The 14,758-nt window shown below is 34.5% G+C and overlaps 1 protein-coding gene across 3 annotated transcripts in view; it reads right to left on the bottom strand.

Annotated features, from left to right (window-relative positions):
• LOC124429817 (protein Wnt-7a-like) overlaps positions 1-11,437 on the bottom strand; it is a 42,705-nt gene extending 31,268 nt beyond the window's left edge. The window contains exon 1 of one of the 3 annotated variants that reach the window (XM_046975499.1): positions 11,134-11,437. In XM_046975499.1, the coding sequence (XP_046831455.1) occupies positions 11,134-11,162 (29 nt within the window). In that variant the 5' untranslated portion in view covers positions 11,163-11,437. Of the gene's footprint in view, positions 1-4,436; positions 6,235-11,133 lie in introns of those variants that run through there. The other 2 variants (XM_046975497.1, XM_046975498.1) reach the window with 2 other exon arrangements.
• Positions 11,438-14,758: the final 3,321 nt, after the last annotated feature.

The following is a 14,758-nucleotide window of genomic DNA, read 5'->3' as shown; positions in this document are numbered from 1 at the left end:
TAATTCTAATGAAAATTCTAGAGATTTTATCTTTTAATTCGAATAATTAATTAATTATATATAATAAAATAATAAAATTGGAATAATAAAAATGCCATTTCCATGTGATTTAGTCTCATGATGTGTATCATAGTTATAAAACCAAAATCGAAAAGATCTCTTTGAAAAGGAAGAAAAGAAAAGAAAAGAGAAGAGAAGAGATGAGACGAGAGAAAAAACCGGCGAGATTTTACTTGGCCTTATACCAACCGTTTTATTGATAAACTTTATGTCCCTAGAGGATGCGTTATTTTATTGGAAAAGTTGCAGTGAATGATGTCGAAAGAACTGGAAATCGGTGAGAGGTATTCACACCTGCCACCATCTCGATATTTATTTCTCTTTCTTTTATTATTTCTTCCTTTCTTTCTTCTCTTTCTTCCTTGAAACGATCTTCATGGATGTTGGCTGCATCATCGTAATTCTCTCATGGATTCACTAAACGTGATTCCGAGAAAAAAATCATTATATTAAACGACTATCGTAGACGGATTTTAATCATTTTCTAAGACTCTCCAAAGCTACTGATCGACTGCTACACACTATTATTCTCTGTGTGTATATATATATATCCACAGGTGTTACTAATTGTTACGATAAAAACTTCAAGCCTACGCTCACCGTTATGTCTTTTGACGAGACACTTTTAACGTCATAGTTTCTTTGCTTAGTTCATGTTTAACTTAAGTTTTGAAGAGATCTTATCTCTCTCTCTCTCTCTCTCTCGATCAAATATTTATCATTAGAATTTCAAATAGATAAAATTGTAGATATATTGTGTTTCCAATTTTCCTCGTAAATATATTATCATTTATATTTATATAATTATTATTCTTGAAAAAGAAATCATAAATATACATATATATTCATTTATTTATTTTTCAGTTTTATATATTCTCGATAGACTTATGTTTTCGTAAAATAATGTACAATTTCTGTCTCAAATCGATAATGACCGGCTGTCGACGTAATTATGACGGATTAAAGTTTATTAGATTTGACGCGCTCTCAACTATTCACTCTCGGCTCTTGGAAGTAATAAGATGATGATAATTATAATGAAGGGAAGATTATAGTGATTACCTAGACGAGTAGGACATTCTTCATACTGCATCCCTAACTCAAACGAATATCGTATATTCTTAAACTCGATATTTCATCTAGTATTTGATAATACATTATACATTGATTATTTATTAGCTTATAATTCTTTTTGTTGATTAATATTTTTTTATATACTTTATAATTTAGAATCAATGATATAGTTTTTTTTTTCTTTTTTCTTTTTTCTTCCGTATGATTTTTTTATTAAAATTTGAGATTTCGCATCAACAATTCTAATGTGATATTTTTGTTTTGTATTGTAATTAATCATAATAATTAATGAATTGTATCTCTCAACGATGGATCTCGTCGATCTTTATTAATCTTCAAAATAATCGTTAAGAACGTATAATGAAGACATGGATCGTGGATCACGAATGAATTTTTCTTATTCTTTCGTTAGGCGACGAAGTAACAGCGACGATGAATTTCCAGATACGAGCTCATAAATCGTTTCTTCTTATTATTCTTCTTCGTGCTTTAACGATCAAAGATCGAAGATGCCACACGAAGAGAACACCTTCTCGACGACGTAGAGATTCGAGTTTTACAGTAAATGTTGAACGTAGATATCTTGGCCCAACGGGCATTTGAATTACGTCGTCTCTGTCTCATCGAGTATATATTAGCGGCAAGACGAGAACGATGTACTTTGATGAAAATTATGTTCTTCAGATCGATAATAAGTTCTTCACTAAGTTACTATGAAGAAAGACATCTAATCATTCGACTCTATTTAGAATTTCCATATAAAAATGTCTATTTAGATATTTCCTCTTTCTTTTTGTAATTATGTAAAATGCAATCTAATTGAACAGAAATTCGAATTAGAATTTTACTTCTTTGAATTTCTTTTTACAAAACATGTTAATAAATAGATTTAGTAAAATCTTTAATAATTCGATAAAATTTCTGTTTAAATATGTTTTTATCAAGTAAAATGCAATCTATAATCAAACCATAATTAGAGTTGATTTCTTAGAGTTTTTTTCTTAATAAGATAGGTCCACAAATATTTACGATAAAAAAAAAAAAAAAAAAAAAAAAAAAGATGGAATCTGATCGACTATAGAAATTCGATTTAGAATCTCTTATTTACCTTCCTTTCGAACATATGTTAATCAAATATCATCGTCTCTTATTTTCTTACATATCTCTCATCGATATGCTATACCAATTTTGGCAAGTTTTCAAACCTCTTGCAATCGTCTCTCCGAGAGACGAGAGGTTCGGCCACTCTGAAATATTTTAATGGTGCTTTGTGTTCTCTCTGCATTCTCTCTTTCTCTTTCTCTCCTTCTATCTGCACTCCCAAGCAGGCTCTTCCCTTATTCGAACGCTTCTTTCCATCGACCTTTGTTTCTCGCTCTCTCTTTCTTTCTCTCCTCTCATTATACTGCTTTCGGTCGACGTTTCTTGACCACTGGTTATTTTAATTGGATCTTCGCCGATGCTTTTTCTACGTTTCGTCTCCTTTCCTTTATTCTCTTTTTTTCTTTCATTCTCTCTTCCTTCCTTCTTCCTTCTTTCCTTCCTTTCTTCCTTCCTTCTTAACCTCCATTCGAATCTCTCCTCTTGAATACCATACCATCGGTTTTGTACTCAACCCAATCCCATCTTTGGAAATCTTGAAGAATATAAGAAAGACAAAAAGGAGTAAAATCCTTGGAATATTTCTATAGTAATCCGAACGATATATAGATCCTTATCTTTTCATCATTGGACCATTCCTATGTTTTCGCGGATAAATGTATAAAACATTTCCTCGTTAGTTCGATTATAAGATACGAGCAGTAAATTCGACACATATGCTTTTTTTCTTATTTCTCTTTTTCTTTCTTTCTTTCCTCCTTTCTTTTTTCTTTTTCAAGAAGCAAGAATAATAAGGTATAGCTCGTTATTTTACTCGGGGACTTTTATGCACATATGTATATTCTTCTCGCATCTTTCTTTCGGTATCCTCGTATTTAGGAGAATTTCATGAACAAGACGAGAAACTCATGTCTGTGATAGAGGTTTACTGCTTTTTCTTCATGAAGTACTGTGATAAGCTTTGCTCATTCGCATAGAAATCGGTCGAATTTTCTGACAGGATAAATGACATGTGTGATCGTTGGACAACGACCTTTGAAAAATTTGTCTATAAAATATCTTTGTATTGGAACACACAGTGGCACACGTGAGGGGATATCAGGTAAGGAGAAACCTGAAGAAAGAAAGGACTACCGAAGGTAACGATGAACCTAACCGGAGCATTACCATTTCTCGCTGCGGGAGGGCTCAACCTATAGAAGCTCCAACCTTATTTTACACCGTCGGATCTTAATTTAATACCACGTTCCTCTCTTTGCCTCTACAAGATCGTGGACACGTCGATGACTCTTCTCTTCACCAAGTTAGAACTTGGATCCTTATCGCGAAATATATTCTAACTAACAGATAATAAATTTCTTAGAGAGATCGTTGCTTTCTTTAGGAATTTATTTCATTCATCTTTCTCGTTCAATTCTAATCCTTCTAATATACTATATACTAATGTATTATTATATGGATGCCTGCTTATTCTTCTAACATCAAATTATTTTAATATTAAAAAATGCAGAAAATATATAAATCAATGAAAAGAAAGAAAATCGAAATGAGATCCCATAAAATTAGATCGTTCATCTTTCGTTCTTTTTTCTTTTATGTCTTTTTTCTTTTCTTTTTTCTCGTTTTTTATTTTTGTTTAACATTAACATCATTCGTTGTTAAAAAAAAATGCGGTGTCCAGACAACGGAAGATAAATGGCCGAAGAAAATCGAAACGCGTGATCTTTGCGAAATCTAGATCGCTCATCTCCAGACTTGAATCGAGTTCGATCGAAAAGGCGATGCCCTTCGAACGTGCAGAATATTATGCGGATTCTACTCAGGTAGACATTGATAGAGGGCCTCCGTCGAGACTCGCCTATATCGATAATCGTTTTCTCTCGATCAAAGAGAAGATCATTTTTCCGATAAGCCATATTCATCACGCCTACCCCTTTCACAATCTCTATAATACGTCCCAATCTTTTTTATTCCGTTGAGACAAAGTTTTTTCGTTGACATTTTTGAAACGGTCAAGAGATATCCTCCAATTCAGTGATCTTCCAAAATTATCTACTTTATTATTTTATTCGACTATTCTCGATAATATTTTCGATAATATTTTCGATATGGTATTAAAAAGATTTCCAATGATTCTTCTTTGAATCTCCTTCCCTTTTTATTTATGAATTTTGGAATGATCTACAAATGAATGGGCTCACCTTGTTTGCCGTGGCTCCTGGATTTGCCCAAGAATTAGAAGGGCTATCGCGGTTGCCGCGACGTCACCACGACGCATCTCTTACATCACAATCACTTTGTTTTATCTAGAATTCATCGAACGGATAAGAGCACGATCAATTTTCACGATTGCTCGATCACTCAAATCGGATGTTCCAACGGATCCCAAAAATGTTTCTCCTCTCAATTAAGTACATTCAATATTCTCACGATTGATTATTTCTTCACACAAGAAAAGTTTTTTCCAATCTTTCACATATATCTCAAATAAATATATATATATATATAAAAGAGAGAGAGAGAGAGAGAGAGAGAGAGAAAAGAGGGAGGGAGAGAACAAAATCTTCGTGGATTTTTCGTTTTCCAAAGATCCATTCAAAGTCGATGATCGAAGGACATCAAGAAGAAGATCATGGCGATCTTCAAACAAAGACGATGATGTATTTCACTCGACGAAAGAGGGCGAAAGTGTGAAACTTCTTAAACAGCAACACATTTGGCATTTCTCAAGTGTTTGCTAACTTAACAGGATCTTCACGAGTATTTATTTGTCCAGGTTAAATACTCGAGAGAAAGGTTTAGTCTCTCGTGACTAAGCTCCTTTTAGAAACAAAAAAAAAAAAAGAACGAACAGGATCAGAGGAAAGATAAAAGAAGAGAAGGAAAAAGAGGCAGAAGAAGAAGAGGAAGAAGAAGAGGATGATTCCAAATGGAAAAGAGAATCATCAGTTTGAACTGTTGCTGTAGCAAGGTCGGTAGCCTCTTTTCGTTCGCGTGCCAAAAGACTATTGCTCTGGTTTATCTGTCAAGTTACTTAATTAAAAACGATCTTCGATCAAGAATTATCGCTTGGAGAAAAAAGAAACATAATCTTTTCTTTTTTTTTTTTACATTCTTTTTTCAACACACTTTCGAGAACTCTATCGATAAATATTTCGAGATTATCTATGTCTTCTTTGTTCTTTATCATTCTAATCTACTCCAAGATGAATATGTTAGATCTTTATTAGCAAATAGATGCTAATACAAAAGATAATCAGAGAGCCGTGTGTCTAGTCTGTTATAAATCAAAATCTTGAAGAAGAAGATTAAAGATACGTATGTCCTCTCTCATCGTTCTCACACTTATCCTTGTGCAGTAATTTTCTCTCATTGTCCTTTTCGTTCTCCGTTTAAGAGAAACGAACTGAAGATTTATCGATCCACACATCTTTTTCTTGTTCTTCTTCCTTCTTGAATCCCTCGAGTTCAACGCGAATGTTTCGTCGAATCTTCTTAAATCTTCGTCCTTTTTTCTTTTCTTCCTTTGCTACCGGTTTCTATTGTCTCGAGATCCTTAACACCTTCTTTCTCCCCTCTTTGCGAAAAGAATTTCTAAGAAATTCTTCAAAAATATTTCCACCGTCGGCTTTTCCTTTTACGATCGAGTACGATTATCATTCATTTTCATCTGAATTCGTTCGTAAAATCGGTAATCTCAGTTACTGTCATAATCCGTCAAGCCTTCTTCTTCTTCTTCTTGTCAATATCCTTGCTAAGTTTGTGATACATCGTTAATCATCCGATGTCATGGCCAAGTTATTACATAGTCTCTGTTCATGTTAAAAACTTGATAGTATGTTCGACCAGATGTCTTATCTCTTTGCAACCGAAACTTTTTCTTCTTCTTCTTCTTCTTCTTCTTCTTCTTTTCAAGACAGGTTTCTTTCTTACTTGTCAAACTTGATCACTCTCTTAACTTGTACACTCTCTTTCAATTTCGGTAATACAAAGATAAAGAAAGACAGAGAGAGAAAGAGAAAGAGAGAGAGAGAGAGAGAGAGAGAGAGAGAGAGAGAGAGAGAGAGGGAGAGAAAAAAAGAAAGACGGAAACAGATAGCCAGGCTGTCTTAATCTCGTCATTAAAAGAAATTTCTTCTTGATGTAATAAAAGTAAAAGAGAGAACGGTCAGTACTCTGATGTGATCTCGAACTGGAGCAGAGGGTAACTGTGCAAGGTGTTCGAAGTGACCCGCGTCGTTGTTCAAGGTAACCATCACCAACGGCGCCAGCGGCACTACCTTTCGAGCTATGCCACCACCACCGCTGCTACTACTACTGTTAATAGCAAGTAGCAAGTAGTAGCAGCAGATATAACACGGTGACAACAGATGAGAGCTGTAAAACTATATCACGAGCATAACTCTAATTGAGCTTTACGTATAATATTACAAGTATTATTGATATCAGATTTGTCTATTAAACTCATATTTATGCCTGATTAGGATCGTTTCATTCCGTCCTTTTTAGTTTGAAAGAAATATTATGATGTATAATAACACTAAAACAAATGCTTAAATCTAAGCAATGATTGAGACTCTTGGTCACATGGGAATTTGAATGAGCGGTCAGAAAGTAAAGTACGTTCGGACGAGAGGAGGGCCCGCGATGGACTGGCCTCGCCAACCCAAGTCCTCCTACCTTTGGGATCAGGTCCCAGCCTCTACGATCTTACCTCTACGATCCTACCTCTACATCTGTCTCTCTCTCCTCTCTCTCTCTCTCTATCTCCCTCTACTTTTCTTTCCTTCTCCCTCCAACTTGTCCTCTCTCTCTCTCTCTCTCTCTTTATACTCTCATCTCGTATCTCCTTTTATCTTTCTCAGTCAGTCCTTTTTCCTTCTTATACTTCTTCTCTTCTTCTCTTCTTTAGCTGCTGCTTCTTCTTCTCATCTCACGTCGTATCGCTTCATGCTTCCTCCTCCTCCTCCTCCTCCTCCTTACTCTCTCTTTCTCCCTCTCTCTCTCTCTTTCTCCCTTTCTCTTTCTTTCTCTCTCCCTCTCTCTTCCTATTTCTCTCTCGTTCTCTTTCCCGCTCTCTTTCATTCTCCCCCCACCCACCACCCTCTCTCTCTTATTCGTTGCTTTAGTTTGAGAGTTACCTGATGCTCCAACGCTCCCGTCCTACGTCTATATTTGCGAATTTTTTCTTATAGCAAGAGATAAGAATTGATTAGGGATTCGAGGTGGTATGATCGATGTTTGTTCTTTTTAAAAGTTAAGTATGGAAAATAATCCGCAAAAAAATTTTTCTTATTGTGTAATATTAGATGTAAATGAATGTTGCTATGATTGTAAATAACATTCCAAAGAATGGTTAGGAGAAATAAATGTATAATGCGTTATGAACATTTCACTCCATGTTTCTGCTCTTCTTGAAGTAAAAATTTTATCAATGAGATTAAGGATTACGACCCCTATATGCCATTTTTTGAATTCCACATTTGAATAAAAGTATAGAATAGAATAATGTCAGATCGATATTATAGGAAAGTTTTTCTCCCGATATAAGTGGAAGCACAATTAGCTTTTTCGAGGAATCGTAGTGGTATTACGAGAATAAGTTCAGGATAATTTTCTGACCCTTATGAACTTAGGCCATGCAAGAAACTCTGTGTGTTATATATCGATTATGTGAATTTTATTCTAAAAGACATGGATCCCCGTGGAAGATAGAGAGAAAGGTGTTCTCCTTTCTTTCATTTTTTTTTCGCCTGCTGAGCAATATAAAAACGAAGGGAGAACGTGGGCTTCCCTTCCACACATACAAAGAGAGAATTTTATTAATTATATATTATTACACCATAATTGCACGCGCCATATGTTTTCGGTTTTTCGAGGGTTTCGAACCTGATCATTTTGTTTTTCTTCTCTCTCTCTATGAAAAAGCAATTTTAGTGTTATTATTTTTTAAATTATTATTCAGATATTATTTACTATTATTTGTGATTATGGTTTAATTATTGTATAAAGAAAAATCGATCATCGTCTAATTACAAATACATTTTTTATATGTTTCGTTTTAATTATTATTCTTTTTATTAATCAATGGTCATTTTTATTACAGCTGTTGTTGTTTAAAGTTATTATTTAATTATTGTATAAAGAAAGATCTCGATTGTATCATCTGACGAACGTCTATTTTTTGAATAAAAAAAATACACAAATAGAGAGATTTTATATTCTTTTTAGGAACGAAACGAGAGAATAAAATGAACAGGAATCATAGCTCAGTGCACTCACATATATGCCACGAATTTCCTATTTCCGAGTACAAAGGGAGAAAAAATGAGCGAGTGAGTGAGCGAGCGAGCGAGCGAGCGAGCGAATAAGTGAGAAAGAGAGAAAGGATGTTCGGAAACGAATTCGTTCCGATGGAACGAGATCCATGCGATCGCACTGTGAGTTGTCATAATACAGACAAACGCTAATTGAGAGATAAGAAAACACGTTTGTGCACATAGGTTTCTCTCTACGTTTCATAGTTAACTCGTTGCCCTTAAAAAAAAAAAAAAAAAAAAAAAAAAATAGGAGGGAGAATACTCGGCATATGCGAGCGTACGAATGACGATTCCAACATGGAAAGCTGCTTTTCGAATTCCCAGATGGCACAAAAGGCCGGTATTCCTTTGTGTCGTAATAATGGACGAACGAGGCTTTCCATATAGCTATGACAAATTCGTCGATGCGCAGGTGTGCTCGTCAAGTACACCAGTAAAGTACATACATATGTATTGCGCCTACATGTATGTATATGTACTTGGATGAGAGAACGAGCTGCTGCTGCCGCTGCTGTTATTCTGAATGCTGCTGCTATTCTTTTGAAAGAACACCTCTCTCTAAGCCTTGTGTAGTAAACTAGAAAAAAGGGATTGAAGAGAAACCCTCTTTTAAATAATCTTAGTCCAGGTTGCCCTGATTCTGAAGGATACATACAACAGGATCTGTCTTATATAATTGGAATTTTTCCTATACTAACCAGACCTTTCTTCCTTTTTTTTTTCCCCCTCTTCCAAATAATGTATTATTATATTTAACATCGACTAGAACGAAATAAGAAATATAGGTACTTGAGAATTATAATTCTCGTGGATATCATAAGATATAAAGATATCGTAAGAAAAGAATGAAGAAAAGGTAAAGGGTCTCTGGAAAAGAAACCTACCCTAATCTTTTATATCTTACCGCTACAATACGAGACTGTAACTGACTAGCTCTCCTCCGAAAGGACCGTTGTACCGGGCTAACATCTGCTCGAAATAGAAACCGCTAATAAAAGTGAAGAGAGAATGGAATTGGGAAGAGAATTACGAGAGATCGAAAAGAGGCGGGGCGAACCTTGACACACCAAGGGATGCTTAGAAAAATCAAATATCATGTTAGAACGAATACTCCTCCTATCCTAAGTTTTCGATGAAATTAGAGGTATAGATATTTCGAACTATTCCTACAGACATTTACACATTAATTACACATTAATGTATAGAAATTTATTATATTTATGTAAGATAGAGTAATAAAGAGAAGAGCATAGAATCTTAGTCATTGGTCGCACTAAAACCAACTCCCTTCTAACGTGGGTCGTACAAGAGCATTCGGTGGTGGTAGCAACGAGCAACAGGTCTGCTGATCTTTCCCTCTCTCTTCTCTTTCTTACGCACACTTTCGGTTACGCCCATTTCACAACTCCTTTTCGCTCCTTCATCTTCTCCCTTCCTCTCTTTCTAGTAGGAAACCCCAATAAATTAGAATTAAGCAATCATAATTTATTTTCATTCTTCTTTTAAATTAATGTATACAAAAATATCCAACAAAATAAATTATAATGAATTCCTATTATTATCACTAAATATATCCTCATTGATTAGAATTAAATAATTGAGCAGTTTTTAGCAAAACTTTCTGTTTTTTCTTTTTTTTATTTTTTTTTAATACTTCATATATAAATCAATTCTTATTATAATCATTAGAATGAAATCGTCACAGTTAAATCACATATCATGTTGTAGATATATCTAATATTTTGATCGTTATTATTTTTCTTTTCATGAGAGAGAGAGAGAGAGAGAGAGAAAAAGAAAGCGATTTTTAGGAGGCAAACGAAAAGCAAGAGTCCCGTTGATGGGTTCTCTCAAAGGATCTCTCTTTAAAGTGCCGCGGCCTTTCGATAATTAAAGGGCAGCCATTGTTATAGCGATTCTTTCGAAAGGGGGAAGCTTAAGTTAGATGAGAAGAAGAAACATACGAGAGAGAAAGCGAGAGAAAGAGAGAAAGAGAGAGAGAGAGAGATACGGAGAAAGAAAGAGAGAGAGTATAGTAACGAGTGTGTGGCTGCAAATGACGAAACGAGACTAACTCTCTCCCTTCTTGCATCTCCGTCTTGCTCGCACGCAAAAATACGTGATTTAACGGGGCCGCCACGCGAAGTCGACGATAAACGTCACCTCGAGAAATTAAAAAGGTATCCCCGTCCCAATGGGAATCGTTTACCGTGTAATATCTTCGTAAATTATTATCAATCCTCTCTCTTCTCTTGTAATGATTGCAAAATATTAAAAAAAAAATATTTCAACATGTCCCAATATAATATTATACAATGTATAATGGTAAAAAAAAAAATATCTAATTAGGAATATATAATTTGTAATAGTATAAATGTAGTATCAATATAGTAATATCATAGAGATAGTACAATATTTAGTATAGCATAGAATTATGCATAGTATAATAGTTAGTATTACAGCATTAGTATAGCATAGGATACTATACATAATATTATTGTTATAACATTATACTATGTATAATATGTATGCCTATATTCATATATTATTTATAATATGTATGTAATTGTAAACTTACCGTAACAACAATCGTCGAATTTCCTTCATAATTCCAAAAAAAGCTCGTTGACATATTTCAATCTCGATTAAAAGAGACGATTACGTCTAATTCGTTTAAAATAACACACTTGATTCGACATATTCACAAATTCTTTCACAAATAATTAAGATCTATATCGAACGGCTATCTTTAAACCTCAAAATCTTGATCTTGAAATGATAAAGAAATAACGAAAATATCTTTAGTAGAAATTAGTTTGATCTTCACACTAAACATTTGTATCTCTCTCTCTCTCTCTCTCTCTCTCTCTCTCTCTCTCTCTCTCTCTCTCTCTCTCTCTGTCTCTCTGTTTCTCTCTATGACAGATTCGATCGATTTCCCATGTAAATGTTAAAAATAAATTAGAATAATTCGAACAGATGAAAATGAGAGATCCTATGGGAATATATACATATACATAATATATCGTAGAAGCAAAACACATTACAGAAAAAAGCTTAGTGAATACTTGTATAAATAATCAGATCGTTGAGAGAGTAAGACATATCTCTTGTTTTATCTTCTTTTTCCTTCTTGGTTAAAGTTTTTTAATTGCCATGTGAACGACACGATAACAAGGAAAAACACTTTGGAATCATCGAGCAGTCTCGTAATTTTTATCGGAGAAACGTTTACTGGCCGGAAATGAAACGACGAAAGATTCAGACTCTGAAAACTCTGAAGATTGTGAAGATCGTGATGTAGAAGAAAATGAAGAAGAAGAAGAAGAAGAAGAAGGAAAGGAAAAGACTTTAGAACTCTGGCCTGCATGATAATTGGTCCCGGGTACCCGGCCACTGTTTCTCTGATAACAGGTTCCCCGGTTTTCGATGCAACACCGTCTCCTTCAAGGTATATCGCGCATGCGTTTGCCCCTTCCTCCAACGACATTTCTCTCTCTCTCTCTCTCTCTCTCTCTCTCTCTCTCTCTCTCTCTCTCTCTCTCCCTCTCTCTCTCTCTCTGTCTCTTTCAGTCTGTTTGAGAGGTCGTAAAGATAATACCCGCATGCCAGTTTGCAACGGAGCCCAACGCTACGTAAAATTATCCAGATTTCCGTTTTCGAATGGAGATCGTTCTAAAGGATTAATCGTACATCATACTTGTATTATGTGGGTAGATACTCGAAAATTGTGCTCCTCTATTGTGTTCCTTTCTTATCATTGAGAATGGTTGGATGAAATTATTTAGATTAGGGAATTTTTGATTAGCAAGTTCTTCTATGTAATCTTACTTATCGTAAGAGAGAACTTTACGTTTTAGATTAGCTAATAATTGATGAAAAATGTTAGAAGATCATATCATCCCTGTTATGTGAGTGTACTCGAAAATTTCTTTATTATATCTTTTTCTTACTATAAGAGAATTATTGATCTTTTCCAGAAGAATGAGAATTAGAAATAGAAAATAATTAGAGTATCTTCTCTCTCTCTCTCTCTCTCTCTCGCTCTCTCTCGCTCTCTCTCTCGTTCTTCGGCTGTCTCTTCAAACATCTTGCGACTCTTCCCGTTCCAAATATCTCTCCTCTCGTACCTTTACGATCATCCATAAAGGTATACGAAGCTCGCTTTTAGTGGCTATTACAGAAATCTCGAGCTCGGCGTAACATTTACGGCTCTTACACCGTGTGCGGCAGTCGTTAAAAGGAAAAGCACCGAGAGAGGCACAAAGCCCCCTCCCTGCCTTTCCCTCTCTTTCTCTCTCAATATATGCGTCTTCTTTCTCTCGATCTCTTTACTATCCATCATCGATCCACCTATTTATCGATCATTCGAAATCATCGATCTCTCACCAACACAAAGTAAATATAAACATAGAGTTAATCCTAGATATATTACACAGTAGTATTGTAATATATTTTTATCGAAAATATCGCGAATTTATCTATCACGATAAGAATCAATATAGTGTTGTACTTGTGGATGATAAAAGATTAAGTACATAAGAAGCACAACAAGAGTTTTCATTTCATTTGTTTTTACTTGCTCGAATAAAGCATCGGTGTCGGCCTGATCTATAGGTATACGCTAAGTAAGAAAGAGAAAGAGAGTACAGGAAATATATTGCCAAGTCGGCTCTCAAAAGAGAAGCTTCGCGTAGGCGTCGGCACTCTCGTCGTACCTTGGATCGTTCTTTGAAAAATAAAAAACAAAAAAGAATCCAAGACTTATTAGGTACCGACATAGGTTCGATTCGAGAACCCCTATTAATACGAAAGTGAACTTGTTTTACCTACAAACGTATGTACTACGTATATGTATTATGCATTATGTATTATGTATTATGTATTATGTATTATGTATTAGGTATTAGGTATGAACTTGGATATTTCAAAAATTATGTACTTAAAAATCGTAGAAATTGATTTTATTATTCTTTAAGATCTTTTGTTCACTATCTTGGCGCAAATAATAATAATGCGTGGGGCCAATTAAAAGAACGATTATAATTGCCAAATAAATTTTCTCTTAATGACTTCTAGATTTATCGTTTCGAGAAGGGATCATATTGAAAATTGAAAAGTAATTTAAGAAGAGGTTTATTACACGAGTACACGATCATATCCATTTTCATTTTATGTGAAACAGACAGAATTCTTTAATGAAAACAATAATGTTGGGCCCCAATTAAAAGTATTTTTTTGATAAAATATTTCATTATTTCTTTAAGTATAAATTTCTTATTGGAATTTATACCAAGATATATTTCTTCGTAGATTCGAGATCGTAAATGATCTAGAACGTTCGGTTAGCTTCTGTTCGAATAACACGACAGAAGTGTGTTATTACATTGGGTGAAATCAAGCGATCGCGGAGTTGGCCATCGAGTATTAACCTATCCCGCTCACAGTGAGAATTATCTCCAAGTATTTATTTAACGTTTTACTATCTGATCCATACATACGTATAGAGAACATGTACAACATTGGAATTCGCGTTGTGACTTTGTACAACTCTCTTGTAGCAGAAACTATTTCATTGGAAAGGAAAATCACTTTGCACACTAGGCTTTCGAAATTTCCGCTTATAATCGACGTGTAATGAGTAATAACATATGTGGATATACTTTGAATGGAAATCACCCACGATATACTGGAACTTCCCACTTGCAAAAATGCCGTCCTTTTTTTCTCTCTCTTTCTGAATACTTTTACTTTTTGAAGTTTAACATTGATCAACAATTAATTCGCATTTCTACTTGTAACGTTTTCCTTAAACGACGATCGGAACGATGTCATATAATTAACTCACGCTTTAATAGCTAAGAAAGGACCTTGCGTCATTCTTATGGGAAAGTTTATTTCTGATGATTTAACTAAATACACACATATATATATATATATATATATATATATATATATATATATATTCATATATATCTCGCACATATAGAACGTGCTATTACCGACATTTTCTATCCGGCCAATAAAACAGAGCTTTACCATTGGTACTAAATTCAGCTCGGTCAGTAAAACAGAAATCTACTATTATTTATCAACACGCGATAACAAAAGTTTTATCAATATTATAAACTTGCTCGATCGGTAATTGACTAATAAAAACAAATGAGATATGTATGAAGAATAGAATGATGCAAATGAGACAA

This window comes from Vespa crabro, chromosome 16, assembly GCF_910589235.1.
Source record: "Vespa crabro chromosome 16, iyVesCrab1.2, whole genome shotgun sequence".
Lineage (NCBI taxonomy): Eukaryota > Metazoa > Arthropoda > Insecta > Hymenoptera > Vespidae > Vespa > Vespa crabro.
The sequence above is the reverse complement of the archived record's forward strand: the minus strand, read 5'-3'. Positions and strand labels throughout refer to the sequence as shown.